General features: G+C 47.9%; 1 protein-coding gene across 1 annotated transcript in view; it reads right to left on the minus strand.

Annotated features, from left to right (window-relative positions):
- Positions 1-19,579, minus strand: part of ATAD2 (ATPase family AAA domain containing 2) — a 471,993-nt gene that overhangs the window by 199,777 nt on the left and 252,637 nt on the right. Inside the window, exon 14 of the mRNA XM_029591972.1 lies at positions 11,202-11,361. Coding sequence (XP_029447832.1) covers positions 11,202-11,361 — 160 coding nt within the window. The remainder of the gene's footprint in view (positions 1-11,201; positions 11,362-19,579) is intronic.

Below are 19,579 nucleotides of genomic sequence, written 5' to 3' on the forward strand. Positions count from 1 at the left end.
CAACCTAAAAGAAAGGATGTGAATCATTTTAAGACAATTCCAATCCTGAAAGTCTAAGAGAATATGTTGCAAAAGTGTGTAAAAAACCGCAGACATATCTTGAAGCGCAAAAAAATCTATTCTGTCTTTATCTTCCTCCCTCAAGCAATCAACAAAGTCTCTGTACTAAGATAGACTCTAAAATCCACACTGATGTGGGTCAAGAAAACCTTGTCTATCAATATGGTTATTTAACTGAGAAAGAACACATTTATCTATTAATTTGCTTAATTATGTCTATTTATCTATTAATTTGCTTAATAATGGCTAAGTCATTTGATAAAATATTTGCCTTTTTTAATATGGGATTATCAATGACATTTATGTTTAAAATGTTTATTTAAAGCACAGTGTTTCTTATGCTCTCTAAAGGTAAATATATTTAATACAAAATCAAACATTTTTGTCCCCATTGGAATGTAGGTACATAAGTATGCATGCATTTGGGCTTATGATGCTCTCAAAGAATTAGAGCTCCTGTGACCTAATACTACAGAGATAGTATTGATCATTAAGTTCCTAACATTCTTCAAGCACACAAACAAATCCTCCAATACCATAGAAAATCAATCATAACCCTTCACTCATACTCTGTCGTCATGAAAGGCCAAGGAAAAAAATGTGAATAATACCAGTTGTAAACCAGCACCTCGTGAACACTCTTCAGGAAAGCTCTAAATGGTATGCAAAGGAGCAAGTCTTTTGGCAAACCACTGCATGTAGGTCCACCTCTGAGCCAGCCTTTTAAATTAAATGTTACGGTGGGAAGGTAACATTAGAAGAGAGCCATAGACCTCAGTGGCACAGGACTGAGCAATTAGGTGCACTGAGTAAAGCTCACCAACAAAAGCCAGGAAAGTGCAATACTGCCTCTATAGAAATCAGTTCATCCTCAGTAAGGACTGCCGACACCAGTGGCATCAAGTAGGAGATTGAAGCCTCAGCAATTTCAGTAGAAGTGGACAACTGAGGCACTCCTTGTCGGTTGCACCTTGCTGGGTCTAACTGACTGTACTGGTGACACTTCCTTCCTGAGCTTAGCACCAAGGCACTCTACTCCAATTAGGTTGAAGACTTAGCAGCCTATGCCAAAGATGTGCTCTATGCTGTAACTGCACCAGGTCCTGATAGATTTGGTGCCTTGGTGCCAGGAGGCGCCACAGTGACAATGATCTGTGTCAGTGAAGCAACATCTTGCCTAAATGGCAAAGAAGGTACTGCTCCGGTGAATGCCTGTGTGACTGCAATGGAGATGTCCACAGAAAGGATCTCTCATGCTTCTTAGGCACTTCTCTCTGCACCACAGCAGCACCTTAATCTTCTGCGCCACACTCAACTCCTGACTTTTAAAGGATCCAGGAAACTTTGCTATGTGGGAAGGGGGTATGGTATTCAATGACTCCTAGCTCTGGGATGAGGAGTGGCCATGTCATCCTACCTCTTTGCACTGTGGAACTGGGCTTCTACCCAGCAGTGCCTTCTGCAGGGCCTCCATTTTCAAGACATGGCACTATTATGCTCATGGGGACATCCTACTATAACTGTAGCAGGTGAAGGCATCATCCGGACCCAGGCAGTGACAACATACAGAATGAGAAAGCAGAGTTGCTTACCTGTAACAGGTGTTCTCCGAGAACAGCAGGATGTTAGTCCTCACACATGGGTAACATCAGATGGAGCCCCAATGTGGATAACTTGTGTCATAGTTTCTAGAACTTTAATTAGGCACACTGAACTTGCCTAGCATGCCCTATATCATGCGTCCACACAGATTCACTCCCCAATCTTGTAACAGAATTATAATTAAAATAAAAAATAGAAGAAACCCAACTCCGCGAGGTGGCAGGCAGGATTTGTGAGGACGAACATCCTGCTGTTCTTGGAGAACACCTGTTAAAGGTACTCTGCTTTCGCCGAGGACAAGCAGGATGGTAATCTCACATGTGTGAATCTCTAGCTATAAGCTGCTCCCCAACACAAAAGGGGAGCAACAGATACTTAACAAAATGCCAACGTGCACAACAATTGTGCTGTTGCTAACACAGGTGGAGACAGCCTGAACCCAAACAATGGGCCCTAAGCGGAAGAGTTGTGTTCTACACCTAAAAAATGTTCCGAAGGACAGGTTAGCCGAACCTACTGTCATGTCAACCATCCCTATAGAGACCGTAATGAGATGGGAATGTGTGAAGAGAACTCCATGTCGTAAGCCTTTCAGATCTCCTCCACAAGAACTGCTCGCAAGTGGGCCACTGACACTGCCATGGCTCTGACAGAATGAGCCTTGACATGACCCCCAAGATGCAGTCCGCCTGGGCATAACAGAAGGAGAAGCAATCTGCTAGCCAATTGGATAGTGTCTGTTTGGCAACAGCAACAACCAACCTATTCTTGTTAAAATAAATAAAAAGTTGAGTAGACTGTCTGTGGGCTTGATTCTGCTCCAGATAGAAGGCTAAGGCTCTCATGTAGTTCAAACTTTGCAGGGCTCATTCGCCTTGGTGCAAATGAGGCCTGGGAAAGAATATGGGCAGGATGATTGACTGGTTAAGAACATAAGAAATTGTCATGCTGGGTCAGACCAAGGTCCATCAAGCCCAGCATCCTGTTTCCAACAGAGGCCAAACCAGGCCACAAGAACCTGGCAATTATCCAAACACCAAGAAGATCCCATGCTACTGATGCAATTAAAAGCAGTGGCTATTCCCCAAGTAAACTTGATTAATAGCAGTTAATGGACTTCTCCAAGAACTTATCCAAACCTTTTTTGAACCCAGCTACACTAACTGCACTAACCACATCCTCTGGCAACAAATTCCAGAGCTTAATTGTGCATAGAGTGAAAAATAATTTTCTCCGATTAGTCTTAAATGTGCTACTTGCTAACTTCATGGAATGCTCCCTAGTCCTTCTATTATTCGAAAGTGTAAATAACCAATTCACATCTACTCGTTCAAGACCTCTCATGATCTTAAAGACCTCTATCATATCCCCCTCAGCCGTCTCTTCTCCAAGCTGAACAGCCCTAACCTCTTCAGCCTTTCCTCATAGGGGAGCTGTTCCATCTCCTTTATCATTTTGGTTGCCCTTCTCTGGAAATCAGTCGTCACCTTAGGCAGGAACTTAGGGTGCATATGCAAAACCACCCTGTCATGAAAAAACTTATTATAAGGTGGATAAGTCACTAAGACCTGGAGCTCGCAGACCCTAAGCAAAGAAGTGACCATCAAAAATATAACCTTCCAGGTCAGGTACTTCAGGTCTCAGATGTGCAGTGGCTCAAAAAAGCTTTCATCAGCTGAGCTAACACCACGTTGAGGTCCCAAGATACAGCAGGAGGCCTTAAGGAAGGTTTCAATGAAGCAGGCCCAGCATGAATCGTACAACTATAGTCTATACAGAGATAGGCGTACAATCTACACCTTGGTGATATACACCATTTGCACTGAGATGAACTCTAACAGAGTTGGTTTTTAAGCCAGCCTCCCATAAGTATAGAAGGTAATCAAGCAGCTTTTTTGTGGGTCAGGAGAACGGATCTAGGGCCTTTTGCTCACACGAAAACGAGTTTATCGGCGTCTGTTTTCCTTACCGGCAGGACTTTCTAGTAGAAGGCTTTCTAGAAGCCACCAAGACCCAAGACACATCCTCTGAGAGATCGAGCAGTTGCAGAATTAACCTCTCAACATCCAGGCTATGAGCGACAGGGCCTGGAGGTTGGGATGCCATAACCTGCCTCAATCTTGGGTGATGTGGTTTGGGGAAGTCCCTAGACTGATCGGTCTCCAGATGGACAACTCCCATAGGAGTGGAAACCAGACCTGTCTCAGCCAGTGAGGGGCTATGAGGATCATAGTCCCCCTGTCTTCACGAAGCTTCAAGAGAGTGTTCACAACTAAGGGAATCAGAGGATACACATACAGAAGACCCTTGCCCCATTAACAGGCAAGGTTGTCCAAGGCTGGTTTGCCATCTGAGCTGGACAGGGAGCAGAACCAAGGCACCTTCATATTGAAGGGGGATGCGAACAGATCCACATCTGGGCTCCCCTAGAGGCAAAATATCCGATTCACCACTCACTGGTCTAGGGACCATCTGTGGAGTCTGAAGGCTCGACTCAGCCTATTCACTACCATGTTCTCTCTCCCGGCCAGGTACAGGGCCCTGAGCACCATATCGTGAGATAGGGACCATGATCAGATCTGGACTTCTTCCTGACATAGGAGGTACGATCCTGTGCCTTCCTGCTTGACATACCGCATGACTACTTGGTTTTGGTGTGGATCAGGACAACTTTGTTGGACAGCCGATCTCAAAGCCCATAGCGCATACTGATTGCCCAAAACTCCAGGAAGCATTCCTGGGCAGACCAGAGACCCTGGGTGCTGAGCCCATCTACATGAACTCTCCACCCCAAGGTGGATGCATCATGATTAGGACAATTTGGGTAGAGGGAATTCGAAACAAGATCACCCATTCCAGATTTGAAAGTATCCACCACCAGGACAATGAGTCCCAGAGAGACGGGGTGACTCAGATACAATCCTGGAGGCTTTGAGTGGCCTGGCACCACTGCGACCTCAGGTTCCACTGGACTCTGTGCATGTGTAAACGTGCATAAAGGAGTGACATGGACAGTTGTGGCCATGAAACCCAACAACCTCAACATGTGCCAGGCTGACACCTGCTGGCTCTGTTGGATCTCTGCCTCGATGATTGTCAAGGTGGTGGCCCTCCAACGAGGCAGGTAGGCCTTGGCTTGAGCCATGTCTAGCAGGGCTCCTAAGAAATCCAAATGAAGTGTCGCGCTGAGATGGGGCTTTGGGTAGTTGAGAATGAACCCTAGTGACTCCAAAACCCAAATAGTCAAATGCATGGACCTGGTGGCACCTACCTGAGACGTGCTCTTGTCCAGCCAATCGTCCAGATATGGGAAAATATGCACTCCCAGCCTGAGGAGGTGCGTAGTCACCATGGCCAGACATTTCGTGAAGACCCATGGGGCTGATGCAAGCTCGAATGGCAACATCCAATACTGGAAGTGCTATTTTCCCCACAACAAATTGGAAATACTTCCTGTGACCGGAGCAGATCGAGAGATGTGTGTATGTGTCCTTTAGGTCAAGGGGGCATAGCCAGTCCCCTTTTTTAAAAAGGGAAATCAAGATGTCCTGGGAAACCTGATGTCCTTGGTCTGGAGGAGATAAATGGTCCATCTCCATCTGCCGGCAACATCCCAATGGTCCCGCCGATATTGTTGGTTTGGTGTTCATCGGCGTGACTCCTTGGTCCTTTGATGCCGATAACTCAGACTTCTTTGACCCAAAGAGTTACTCCATCTTGTCAAGTCGAAGTCAACATCCCTTCAGGATTATCTGGCGCATAAGTGGCAACCCCAAACGTCATGTGCTGCTCCTAGGTAGAGAACACATGTCTCATGTGGATTCAAGTGGACTTAGTCCTTGGGCACTGGGGGATTGGTGATAAACAGACTTGGCCATGACGGATAAAGTAAAAGTGCACTAACAGAAGATTATGGCAGTGGGGCATTGATGGCTGGTGGGCTCTGACGCACTGCTGCCACAGGGATCGACCGTGAAAGGAAACGTACCCAAATCGCCGAAAACCCTGACTAGAAGATACCTCGGGAAGGCACAGAGGGACCTGGCAATGGGATAACGAAAGAAAACCTGCAAAAAATGTGAGAAAAATGAAGTTTTCCACAAGGTCAAAATACAGCCAACATGAGCTCACTCACACCGTGATGCTTACAGCTCCGCAGAAAACAAGAGACTGACGACCACAGACGCGTGATATAGGCATGCTCAGTGTGCCTAGTCATAGTTCTAGAAGCTTTGACATAAGTTTTCCACATCAGGGCTCCAGCTGATGATGTCACTAAATGTGGGAGGACTACCATCCTGCTTGTCCTCAGAAAAATCAATAATCTTTGCATCTTCTTTACAATAAGAAAATTATTCCTTACCTGCTAATTTTCGTTCCTGTAGTACCATGGATCAGTCCAGACAGTGGGTTATATCCCCCGACCAGCAGATGGAGTCAGAACAGAGTTTGAGAGCGTCAGCATATAGAGTAGTGCATCCTCTGCTGGAGCTCAGTATTACGCATAGCAAAGCCCAAAAGCAAAAAACACAACATTTTGGATCCAGAACCGTTCCCAAAGAGGAACAGAGAAAGATATAAGTAAACAAACGGTCAACGGGACCAGCAACAGTCAAATTGTGAGGAGCTGTGAACAGTAACAATAATCAGAGACAAACAGAATGAAAGATACCTGGAAGAATCCGAGCAGGACCTAATGAAACCCCTAGTGGCGGGCGTCTGGACTGATCCATGGTACTACAGGAACGAAAATTAGCAGGTAAGGAATAATTTTCTTTTCCCTGTACGTACCTGGATCAGTCCAGACAGTGGGATGTACCCAAGCTTCCCTAAACTGGGTGGGGTCCTGAGAGACCTGCTCGGAGAACCTGATCGCCAAGAGAACCCGTGCCCTGAGGCGCCAGGTGTAGTCTGTAATGTCTGGAAAAAGTGTGCAACGACTTCCATGTCGCCGCACGGCAGATTTCCTGGGAGGAAACAGAGCGAGATTCCGCCCAGGATGCCGCTTGGGATTACGTGGAATGAGCCGAGACGCTGCGAGGCGGCACCCACCCCGCCGCAATGTAAGCGGAAGAGATGGTGTCCTTTATCCAGCGAGCAATAGTCGTCTTGGATGCCTGAGAACCTCTCCTCAGTCCTGACCAGAGGACAAACAAATGATCAGATACCCGGAAGTCATTAGTAACCTCCAGGTAGCGGAGCAGTACACGCTTGACGTCCAGGAGCCGGAGAGACCGGGGTTCCTCTGGAGCAAACGCTGGAAGCTCCACCGTTTGATTGACGTGGAAGGCCGAGACCACCTTTGGTAGGAAGGATGGCACCGTACGAAGGGAAACCCCGGAGTCGGAGAAACGCAGATAAGGGTCTCGGCAGGACAAGGCTTGAAGTTCTGAAATCCGGTGAGCAGAAGAGATGGCTACCAGGAAAACCGTCTTGAGGGTCAGGTCCTTGAGGGAGGACCCCCTCAGGGGTTCAAAAGGAGGGCCCGACAGCGTGCGCAGCACCAAGATGAGGCTCCAAGAAAGGAAAGGATCCCTGACCGGTGGCCGCAGGTGTTTGGCACCCTTCAGAAAACGTGCGATATCCGGCTGAAGGGGTAGAGAGCAGTCCTTCTGTGCCCCCCCTTGCCAATTGATGTAGGCCACTGTGGTGGCGTTGTCAGAGAGGATCCTCACCTCCCTGTGTCGCACTAGGGGAAGAAAACGCTGGAGAGCGAAACGCACGGCTCTCGTTTCTAGGCGATTGATCGGCCACTTTGCCTCCTCTGGCGTCCAAGTCCCTTGAGTGGCGCTTCTTTCGCAGACGGCGCCCCATCCCGCGAGGCTGGCATCGGTGGTCACCACCACCCAATTGGGAACCTCGAGCGAGACTCCCCGAGCCAGATGCGAGGGGACAAGCCACCAATCCAGGCTTTTCCTGGCTAATGGTGGAAGCGGCAGGATCACCTGATACTCCTGGGAGACTGGTTTCCAGCGGGATAGTAGGGACGCCTGCAGTGGATGCAGGTGTGCAAACGCCCAGGGTACCATGTCGATGGTGGAGACCATTACTCCCAGGAGCTGCAGATAATTCCAGGCGGTTGGTTCTTCCAGAGCCGAAAACCGAGACACGTGCTCTCTCAGGGCTTGCGCCTTGTCCTGGCGCAGGAACACCATCCCCCGCCGGGTATCGAAGCTCGCCCCTAAGAAATCCAGGTGTTGCGAGGGCACAAGGGAACTCTTTGGAAGGTTCACCACCCAGCCCAGAGAGCGTAGGAATTGTACTACTCTGGCCACTGAGGTCTGACCATGTGAGAAGGACTTCACTCGAATCAGCCAGTCGTCTAGGTACGGATGTACTAGGATACCCTCCTTGCGGAGGGCCTCCGCCACCACTACCATGAAGGTCCTAGGTGCGGTCGCCAAACCGAAGAGAAGCGCCTTGAACTGAAAGTGTTGACCGAGAATCTTGAAGCGAAGATACCGCCGGTGAGCCGGCAGGATGGGAATGTGCAAGTACGCTTCCGAGAGGTCCAGTGAAGCGAGGAATTCTCCCTTGTGCACTGCGGCAATCACTGATCTGAGAGTCTCCATGCGGAACCGGGTGATCCTGAGGGCCTTGTTTACCTCCTTCAAGTCCAGGATGGGGCGAAAGGAACCATCCTTTTTGGGAACGATGAAGTAAATGGAATAGTGGCCCAAGCCCACCTCGTCGAAGGGGACGGGAACGATGGCCCCTATTTCCTGCAGTCGGTCTAGTGTTTGTTGAACCGCTATCCTCTTGAGATCCGAACCGCAGGGGGAGAAGATGAACCGGTCCCTCGGGGGGCGGACAAATTCCAAGGCGTAACCGTCTCTTATGGTGTCCAGCACCCACTGGTCCGTGGAGATAACTGCCCACTCCTCGTAGAAGTCCATGAGGCGGCCTCCGATCCGGGGAGGTGAGAAGTGGGCTCCTTTGGCATCATTGGGATGATTTTGTGGGCGGAATTCCCTGCCCTGGACCCTCTCTCGTGGGCCTCCGCCCACGAAAGGAACGAGACCAAGGCTGGGGTCTTGTCTGCTGTGTCCGGGAAGCGGACTGTCGTTAAGACCTATAGCGTCGCTGTGCCCTGGCCCTGGTTCTACCGGAAGAAAATGATCTGAAGGAACGCTGTCTATCCTCCGGCAGCCGATGCACCGAATTTTCCCCCAGTGACTTGATGATCTGATCCAGGTCCTCTCCAAATAAGAACTTCCCCCGAAAGGGGAGGGAGCCAAGGCTCGACTTGGAGGAAGCATCCGCTGCCCAGTTGCGAAGCCACAAGAGCCGTCGGGCTGCTACAACCGAAACCATGGACCTCGCCATTACGCGAAAGAGATCCTACAGGGCGTCCGCCCCGTATGCTATGGCAGATTCCAGCCGGTCCGCCTGGGCTGCCTCTTCGGGGGGCAATTCCTGAGAGGTGAGAAGCTGCTGTACCCAGAGTAAGCTGGCCCTTTGCACGAGCGAAATGCACATCACGGCCCGCATACCCAGGGCGGAGACTTCGAAGACCCTCTTGAGGAAGGTCTCTAGTTTACGGTCCTGCGTATCCCGCAGGGCCGTTCCCCCCGTGACCGGGATGGTTGTCCTCTTGGTCACTGCCGACACCGCTGAGTCCACCTTGGGAACCTTGATAAGATCCAAAAAATCCTCAGGGAGCGGGTATAGCTTTTCCATGGCACGTGTGACTTTCAAGGATGCCTCGGGAGTGTCCCACTCCCTGGTGAGAAGCTGTAGGAAGGACTCATGAATAGGGAAAGCCCTTGCTCTAGGACGGAGGGCGGCAAGTACTGGATCTCCTTTGCGAGACGAGGTGGCGACGGCAGGAGCCACAGGGAACGGCAGATCTGGAGGTGGGTCGAGGTCCAGCTCCTGAATAATGTGGTGGATGAGTTCATCCAGCTCTTCTTTTTGAAAAATCTGTAGGGATCGAGGGTCGTCCCCCTCCGTATGTCCATCCGGATGCGCCTCCAGGGGTTCCGGGGAGACGTCTCTCACTGGCGAAGCCGCCCCCGTGGTACGCCGGGGTGGCACGGGAGAGAGACCCGGCAGGGATCCAGGCGTAACGGATGAGGCGGTGAGACCAACAGCAAGTTTTAGGAACCTTGGGGGGAGGGGCCCCCAGGGGATTAGGCGCCTGCGCTCCCATACCCTGCAAATAAGCCATGTGCATTGCCAGAATAAAGTCAGTTGAGAAAAACGGAGAGCTGATTGGAATCCCTGGGGGGACGGGACCGTCCTGGGAGCCCCGGTCGGGCAAACCTCCCGCCGGGGGCAAAGCCTGTTGAGAGCCAGTGCAACCAATCCTGTCTGCATCTGGGAGCGAGTCCGTCTCACGCTGACCCCCTAAAATGGCCGCCGTTCCCGCCAAAGGCGGCGTCGTGGCCGGCCCGCACCACCCGGGCTGAGGAGGAGGAAGGTCTGAAATCGCACCAGAGGACTGCAGGGTGCCTTCCCCGTCGGGGAAGCACCGCTCACAAAGCCCCTCCCTCAGAAATTGATTTCCCGGCTCGCCGCAGGCCTCACACCTCGAGGACCGCGGCATGTCAGCACCGGGAAAAAGAAAAGCCTCGGGGGGGGGGGGGGGGGGCCCCCAAAGACGAGCTAGTGCCGCGGGGGGGCCTGGAAATGGCCCTAACAACCCGCCGAAGGGGTCCAGTAACTGCGGGGGAAAACCCCCGTTTTAGTTGAGCACACACCCACGGGCGGAGCTTGCGAACCGCAGGACCCCCAACGATGTGTGGAGCGGCCGGAACCACCGGCATCCATGGGGCACCACCAAAAAGAAGCAAACCTGTGGAGAAAGAAACTCAAAAAAAACTTCCACTTACCCCAACGGAAGAGGAAAGGAGTACAGAATAGAGAAGGCAAAGCCACAGACACATGCCTCCTCAAAAATTGAAAACTTTTTTTTTTTTTTTTTTTTTAAACTTTAAGGATCCAAAATGAAGAGAAACATAAGACAGGGAAATACTGTGGAGAAAAAGAAAGAAATAACTAAAAATGAAGAAACCCTGTCAATCTGGGGGAGCTAGTGGATCCCCCCACTCGCATCTGCTGGAGTCAGAAGAATACTGAGCTCCAGCAGAGGGTGCACTACTCTATATGCTGATGCTCTCAAACTCTGTTCTGACTCCATCTGCTGGTCGGGGGATATAATCCACTGTCTGGACTGATCCAGGTACGTACAGGGAATGAAAAGTTCGAGATACTGCATAGGTAAGACAAAAAAAAAATGCAACGAGACAGAAAACTAGTCAAAACCAAAACAGAAGAGAGACTGAAGATATCTGTGTGGAAGCTCGGATGAAGAAAGACTGGCTTTGAGAGCTGGGTCTTTGTCGGCGCCATTGAACATTATGGACAATTAATGCCTGCTTGTAGACTGAGAAATAAACATTCTCTATTTCTCTCAAGAATTAAGAGAAAATTTGTGAATATGTTTTTATAAATTTTCTTTTCCTACCATTATAAGCTGCTGCACTCACCCCAATATAAAACAGTTTGCTATCAGAGCTAATTGTATAAGTTCTTACATCTTTATCAGGTAAGCTGAAAAGAAATTCTCTATCGAAGCGTCCAGGTCGTCTTAAAGCAGGATCTATGGAATCCAGTCTGTTGGTAGCCCCAATTACCACAATCTCTCCTCGACTGTCTAAACCATCCATCAGAGCCAGCAGTGTGGATACTATAGAACTAAAGAGAAGAAAACAATTGTATTCGCTTTATTTTTTCACTATATTAAAATGTATTACACCTATAAATTATACACAATATAAATTACTCAATGACAATTTTATTTCATTTTCTGTTTTCATTCAACTAGTAACTAACAAGGAGAAAAAAAAACTAGTAGATTTCCATAGGACACATTTTGGAATATCCATGTTGAACTGCAGCATAAACTTTCCACATATATAACAGAACCAGTAACTGATGAACTTTCTGAACATTCTGTTCAACTTTCAATATGCAGACTCTGTATGCCAAAGTTGCATGGCATAAACTTGAAGGCAATTCCTTAGAACATAAGAAATTAAGATAAACCATGCTGAGACAGACCTAAAGTCCAATGAGCCCAGCATCTTGTCTCAGACATTTGTCTGTCCAAGTTACAAGTACCCAGCAGATCCTAAAGAGTAGATTTATTTTTATTGCCAACTCTCAGGGATAATCAGTGACTTTCACAGGTCTACCTAACTAATAATGGTTTATGGACTTTTCCTCCAAGAACTTATCCAAACCCTCTTTTAGACCCAGCTATATGAGATGCCTTGACCACATCCTCCAGGAACAGATTCCACTATGATTGTGCATTGAGTGAAAAAGTACTTTCTCCAATTTTTAAACCTGCTAAGATGAGGAAACACTCCATGAAACTGTCTGCAAGATGGTTCCCTATTGAACTGTACCATCCCTTCATGATTTTCTAAATCTATCACTAGGGTAACCAATTCTGGTCCTTTGAGAGCCACAAATGTGCCAGGTTTCAGGATATCCAAAATGAATATGTATGAGGTAGATTTGAACTGTCTGTCCCGACAGGCATGGGGGAGGGGGAAGGAGGTACACTATATCAGACAGGTTACAGAACACCCTTACATTGCTTATAGCCTTCTAAAAATCAAATACTATTGACCTGCTTGTCTTTAGCCATATGTTTATTAACACCTTCAAAGAAAATCCAGTAAATTGGTAAGGCAAGACTTGCATTTGCAAAATCAATATTAGTTCTTCCCTATTAGGCCATGTTTATCCATATGGCCAGTAATTTTGTTTTTAAGAATAGCTTCTATTATTTTGCTAAGCAAAGACTTCAGGCTCACTAGTTTGCAGCTTTCTGGATAACGCTTTTAAAAATTATTATATATTATATTGGCCACGCTCCAGTCTTCAGGTACTGTGGCTGTTTTTAATGATAGGGCATAGATTACCAGTAAACAGGCCTGCATTTTTCTATTTGAGTTCCTTCAGAACCCTAGGGTGAACACCATCTGGTCCTGGTTATTTATTGTTCTGTAGTTTATCAATTTGCTCTACTTCATCTTCCTGTTTATAGTGATTTGCTTCACTTCCTCTGAATCACCATAGTGAAAATATTTTTGGTGTGGTTATCTCACCAACATCCTCCTCAGTAAAGATCTAAGCAAATTCATTCACTTTTTGTGCAATGACGTTTTCATCCCAAAGCACCCCATTTATCCCTTTGTCATCAGCACCGAACTGACTCCTTCACAGGCTTCCTGCTTTTCATGTATTTGAAAAATTGTATTAGTGTTTGCCAAGCTTCTTCACAGGGTCTCTTGGACTGCTTTATTAATGTTTTACATTTAACTAAGGAGAAATTACTACTTATCTGATAATTTCTTTTTCTCTAATGAAGACAGATTAATTCACAACTAGTGGATTATGCACCTCTACCAGCAGATGGAGATGGAGCAAAGCTAACGTCACGGTATATATACCCCTGCTCTGACATTGGCCCACCAGTATTCTTTGCAAAAGCCAACTGTGGACAAATTAACAATACTTGATTATAACCATTAACAGACAATCACTCACACACTCAGTAACAGGAAACACTAAACTCAGCCAAAGAGTGTAATATCACTAATCTAGGGACTGAAATGACACTTTCCAGTTATCCCCTGAACACAACTCAAGAGGACAATAGAAACACTAATGGGCAGCCAAAGGCGCGAAGGTCTTGAGGTAATGCTCCCTGGGTGAGAGCACATATATGCCCTCATCAGCGCTCTTTGCTCTCCTGATGGAGTCTGCGGTCGCAGAACTATGCTGTGAGGCTGCTCCTTCCATTAGAGATTAAATCCCAGTTGAACTGGTGGTTACATGTGGATCATTTCAGGAAGGAATCTCCCTGATGATTCCAAATTGGTTGGTATTCTCAACGGATGCGAGCTTCCAGGGCTGGGGAACTCACTGTCAGGAGTTGGTGGTGCAAGGGCGCTGGAATTCAGTGGAGTGGCAGTGGAACATTAACAGACTGAAGGCACAAGCGGTTCAGTTGGATTGCCTTCGGTTTGCCGAGCAGCTAGAAGCTAGAGCAGTCTGGATAATGTCTGACAATGCAACAAAGATGGCTTATATCAATCGTCAGAGTGGAATCAAGAGTCAACAGATTTTGGAGGAGACAGATGCGCTCATAGTATTGGCAGAGCAACATCTAAGCATATCTGCCTCTCACATTGCTGGAAAGGCCAGTATCAGAGCTGATTTCCTCAGCAGGACAAGCTTGGACCCAGGAGAATGGGAACTGGCACATGAGGCCTTTCAGCTCCTTGTGGATTGTTGGGGCCTACCAAATCTAGACCTGATGGTGAACTTCAACGTGAAAGCTCCATGCTTCCTCAGTCACAGGCGAGACCCAAAAGTGACGGGCATAGATGCTTTTGTTCAAGAGTGGCCACAATGAGCCCTGCTATATGCGTTCCCACCTTGGCCTTTGATAGGCAGGCTGGTACAAAAGATTGAGAGTCAAACCATACTGTCCTTTTAGTGGCTCCGGATTGGGCTCGAAAGCTGTGGTACACTGATCTCCAGAGATTTCTGGTGGGCAGTCCCCTCTGACTATCATCTCGGACGGATCTGTTGTCAGGGGCCTGTTCTGCACGAGGATCTGGGTCGGTTCTGTCTCACGGTTTGGCCACTGAAAGGGCTCGGCTGTTGAAGCACAATTAGTCGCCTATTTTAATTTCCACTCTTCTTTGGACCCGGATATTTTCTACTTCTCTAGCTTACGTTAGAGTTTGGGGAGGTCTCTGAACGAAGAACTCAAGAGCTCAGGGTGGATATACTTTTGATGTTGGTATTTTTACAGGACAGCTTGCTTGAGGGTTTGGCCCTTAATACCATTAAGGTTCAGCAGCACTGGCTTGTTAAGAATCAATGGAGGGCCTTTGTCTTCCCATCCGGACATGTCTCGTTTCTTGTGGGGAGTTAAACTTCATGCACCATTGTGGCTTCTGGTGCCTTTGTGGGATCTTAACTTGGTCCTCGAGTTCTTGACAGGTCTGACTTTTCAACTGCTGCAAGCTCTTTCCTTGTGGCTGCTTACTTTGAAGACAGTTTTTCTGGTAGCAATCTGTTCGGCTTATCAGGTCTCTGAGCTGCAGGCTCCTTCCTGCCATGAACCTATTCTCCGTGTGACTCCGGGTGCGGTTCAGCTTCGGATTGTGCCTTCGTTTTTGCCCAAAATGGTTTCGGACTTTGATTTGAATCAGTCCATTTCTCTGCCTGCCTTGGACAGGGATGAAGTTGAGTACCGCTTTTGCGCTCCTTGGACATCAAGTGTCATTTACAGCGCTATTTGGAGGTGACTAACAATGTTCGGAAGTCTGATCATCTGTTTGTGCTCCATAGTGGAAGCAGGGAGCACCATTGATGCAGGCAATGATTGCCTGCTAGGTTAAGGAGGTCATTATGGCTGCTGAGACTGCCTTATCAAAGCAGATTAAACTGCATTCATCATGGGTGGAGTTCTGCAGGGATCAGACTCGCAGCATCAACAAGTGGATCAGATACTCAGGCAGAAGCATTCTACTGTGCCTTGTATCGAATCAAACCCCAAGATACTCCAGGGTCTAAGACAGCTGCAAATTGCTCTTGGCCAGATTCACCACTCAGCCTAGTTCTTGTAGCAAGGAAACCACCCTGCAGGAAACGTGAAGACTCTCTTCCAATGTCTTGGCTCAAATTAACCAGTCGTCCAGATAGGGGTGAACTAGAATGGCTTCCTTGTGAAGGGCCGCCGCTACCATTACCATGACCTTGAAAAGGTCCTGGGCACTGTGGCTTATCCGAAAGGCAATGCTTGAAACTGGTAATGACAATCCAGGATGTCAAATCGGAAGAACTACTGATGTTCCTGCTAGATAGGAATATGTAAATACACCTCAGTCAGATCCAGAGACGTGAAATACTCCCCTGCTTGAACCGCCATTATGACAAAGTGCACAGTTTCCATCCTGAAATGCTTAGAAGTCAGTTGACCCTCTTGAGATACAGTATGGGTTGAAATGACCCTTCCTTCTTGGGCATGACAAAATAAAGAATATCTGCCTGTATTTTGCTGTGATTTGAGAATGGGAATCACTGCTTTCAGAATCAACAACAGTTATGATGTCGCTTCCACTTCTACCCTCTTCTGAGGGGAGTTGCATGGCGAGACCATGAAGGCATCTGAAGGAATGCGAAGAAATTCTAGAGCATAGCCATTCCAAACCACTTCGAGAACCCATTCATACAAAGTAATCTGGTCCCATCTGTGATAAAACTGGGACGACTGTTTTATGTCAAACCAACCACTAGCGACTGGGAAGGCTGAAGATTGTTCTTGGCTGGGTTCACCACCCAACAGAGCTCCTATAACAAGAAGATCACCTTGTCTGACACCAGGAGGCTCTTTTCCAGAGTCTTGGCCCAAATCAGCCAGTCTTATTTTATTTTATTTATTTATTTATTTATTTAAAGGCTTTTATATACCGACTTTGATACAAATCAAATCAACTCGGTTTACATCGAACTAAGCAGTTAACCGTAACCAATTAACAAGAGACAAAATTTGATGAAGCACAAAGTTACATTATAACAAGGGCGCAAAAACTGGGGATAGGAAAATAAAGGGGGGGAGAACAGAAATAGTATACTATATACAGGTGAGGGTGTGGGAGGGAGGCAGAGGAGCCAACCTCTTGTAAGTATGGATGGATCAGAATCCCACCCCTTCTCAACTCTGCCACCACCACGACCATAATCTTGGAAAAAGTTCTGGGCATGGTGGCCAAACCAAAAGGTAGTGCTTGAAACGGATATGATGCTCCAAAACCACGATGTGCAGAAATTGTTGATGCTCTAGCCAGATGGGGATATGCAGGTACGCCTCAGACAAATCCAAGGATGTCAGAAACTCCTCCGATTGCACAGCCATTATCACTGAGTGTAAGGTTTCCATGCGAAAACGAGTCACCCGCAACTGTCAGTTGTCCCCCTTGAGATCCAGGATGGGGCAAAGAGCCCACCTTCTTGGGCACAACAAAATAAATGGCATATCGGCCCGTATTTTCCTGAGATGTAGGCACTGGAACCACAGCCCTCAGACTGAGGAGCCTTGATAATGTACACTCCACTGCCTGCCTTTTCTGCGGGGAGTGGCAGGGAGGCACCATGAATATGTCCTGAGGAATACAGCAATACATCCAGGGCATATCCAAATCGTATCACTTCCAGGACCACTGGTCTGATGTGATTTTGACCCACCTCTGATAAAAGAGAGAGAGTGGCAACCCCCTATCTCCTGCTCCTGGGGATGGGTCAGTATACCTGCATTGAGAGGCCTCGGGAGATCTCACTACCCAAGACTGCGCCCATCCTGGGCTAACTGGGACGAAAGGACTGAGACCTACCCAAAGGTCAATTCCTCTGAAAAGCTGCTCCTCTGTAGAGTCGAAAACATTTGGATCCCCTCTAACAGTCTCTCATGCTAAAGGAACGCGGCATCTGCTTCTTACCCTCCAGCAATCAAGGAATCTGGGACTCGCCCCATTTATTGACCATTTTCTCCAACTCGCACCCAAACAAAGGTGAGCCTTTAAGGGCAATTTCGGTTACACTTGGAGGTTGCATCAGCCGACCAATTTCTCAGCCATAACTGACGCCTGGCCGCTACCACCGAAGCCACCCCTCTGACTGAAATGCGGACCAAATCACAGCCTGCATCTGTCAAAAAGGTGGCTGCTAGCTCCATTACTGCCCTGGAATTCACATCTGATTCATCAACCTCCTGAGAAAGAAGTAAAGAAGAGCAAGCCAGCAGGGATAAACAAAAAGCTATCTGCAAAATCATTGCCATTGCTTCAAATACTTGCTTAAGGATGGCCTCAATTCTTCTATCGTGTGCATCCTTCAAGGCCACTCCTCCTTCTCAGGAACAGTGGACGGCACACACAAGCACATCCACTTTCTGAAAGCATAATTGCTTCCTTGCAACTGGCTCCAGGGGGTGCAGTCCTTCCAAAACTCAACCCCCTTTAAAAAGTTTGCTTCAGGTGTGCCCCACTCAGTTCTGGAATAGCCTCCATTACAGGGAAAAAAAATGAGGCTTTATACAAAGAAGTCAAAATGGGATTCTTTCATGGCTCAGCCAGGGTCTCAGCACCTGGTACTCCCAACACCTTCTGGTCTGGGAAGTCCAAGCCAGCAATTCATCCCTGTAAAGAAGCACAATGCCTTTCTGTTTGGCTCCAAACCCGGAGGAATATCCCTATCCTCCAGGAAGCAGGGATCCCCGTCATCATCTGTGTCATCATAACAGGGCAAGAAGCACCCTGCCACCTGCCCGCTCTGCCATCATTGCGGGATTTCGCAGCTTGCAGTCCAGGACTGTCAATCTTGGTCGACTCCACCTTTCATGCCTGTAGAAAGGACTGTAGCCCCTGAAAAAATTGTATCCAAGAAATAGTGGAAGGATCCAGGGCAAAAAACAGGGGGAGGCGGTATTAGCTCCCACCGAGTATTCCTCCCCTGCTGACAATCCAGTTAGGGGGCCTCAAAACCAAGTGAAACATCCGATACATCCCATTCTGGTCCCATTCCTGTTACTTTAGAGAAGGGCTGAGTTCAGCAAAATCTGCTGGAGAACTCTGCCTGAGCCTCCAGGCAACGCTGACAGTTTAGAGGGTACATCTAGCTGCGATGCCCTAATATGGCAAATAGCACACACTGCAAGGTGCTCAGACTTCTTTATTACCAGCACCTTGGTATTTGTCCACTATCAACAAGCTCAACAGTGTCTAACAACAGATTGTCTAACTGTGTGTCCGTCCAAATAAGGACCAAGAAAAGAGATATCTATCACCTGGATGCCCAACCTGGACTTCCCAAACCTGGACCCACAAAAATTTTAGACATCCAAGTACACGGCCCAGGCGGATGCTCCACCTGGACGCGCAGGTCCAGATGTGCAGAGGACATGCACAGAATAAAAATTTGCGAATACTGCCGCAGCCTACCATGCAGCCCCACGGAAAATCTTGAGAATGGGGCCTTGCCTAAAAAGGCCACTCAACCTGCCAGATTGTTGCGCTCCCCAAGCCCTTTGCATAGGCGGGAAATAACATCAAATTGGCACACCGAGGCTCGGAGGCTGGAAGAGGGGTCCTTAACACTCTCTATCCCCGTACTCTCCTATTCTTTTTGTTTTATTTTTTATTTATTTATTTTTATAACTCTTTATCTGAGCTCAGCCCATCCCAACCAAATACAGCTCCAGTCTCCGGCTGCAAGTGGAGAGGGCTACAGCCTTCACCGCCGCACATGGCTTCCTGAAACTGCTAGCGTTTCAGCTGGCTATGCCATCAGCTAAGTACTCGCTGGAAACCGGCTACCGAACCAAGGCACTTGACAGAGAGGGATTGAATGGATATCACCACAGGAGAAACAACTGAGGGAGGGACCTTTAGGTATCACCACAGGAGAGCGGTGCATATAGTCTCCTTTAACTTCTTCCTTTCTCCTTTATGTTTTTTTTTTTCAAAGCAATCCCCCAATATGGAGATGGACATCCACCATCTGCTGGAGATGGAGAATACTGGCGTGCTGATGTCAGTGCAGGGGTTTACTACGTCTCCGTCTGCTGGTAGAGATGCATAAGCCACTTGCACTGGATCCACCTAACTGTAAAAAAAAACAAAACAACACTAGTTTTCTCCATCGAGATACTATCTAGGAGAACGCCTCATGTGGCAGATATTACTCTGTGGGGTTGAGTATGTTCCAGCTGAGAAAGTCTGCCTGAACATTTTCTGTTTTCGCTACGTATGTCGCAAACACCTTTACATGATTCTCCACTCACCATAGCAAGAGGTATGCTTCTTTGCCCCTGCCCCAAGGACATCTG

The sequence above is a fragment of the Rhinatrema bivittatum genome, chromosome 2 (assembly GCF_901001135.1).
Source record: "Rhinatrema bivittatum chromosome 2, aRhiBiv1.1, whole genome shotgun sequence".
NCBI classification, from domain to species: domain Eukaryota; kingdom Metazoa; phylum Chordata; class Amphibia; order Gymnophiona; family Rhinatrematidae; genus Rhinatrema; species Rhinatrema bivittatum.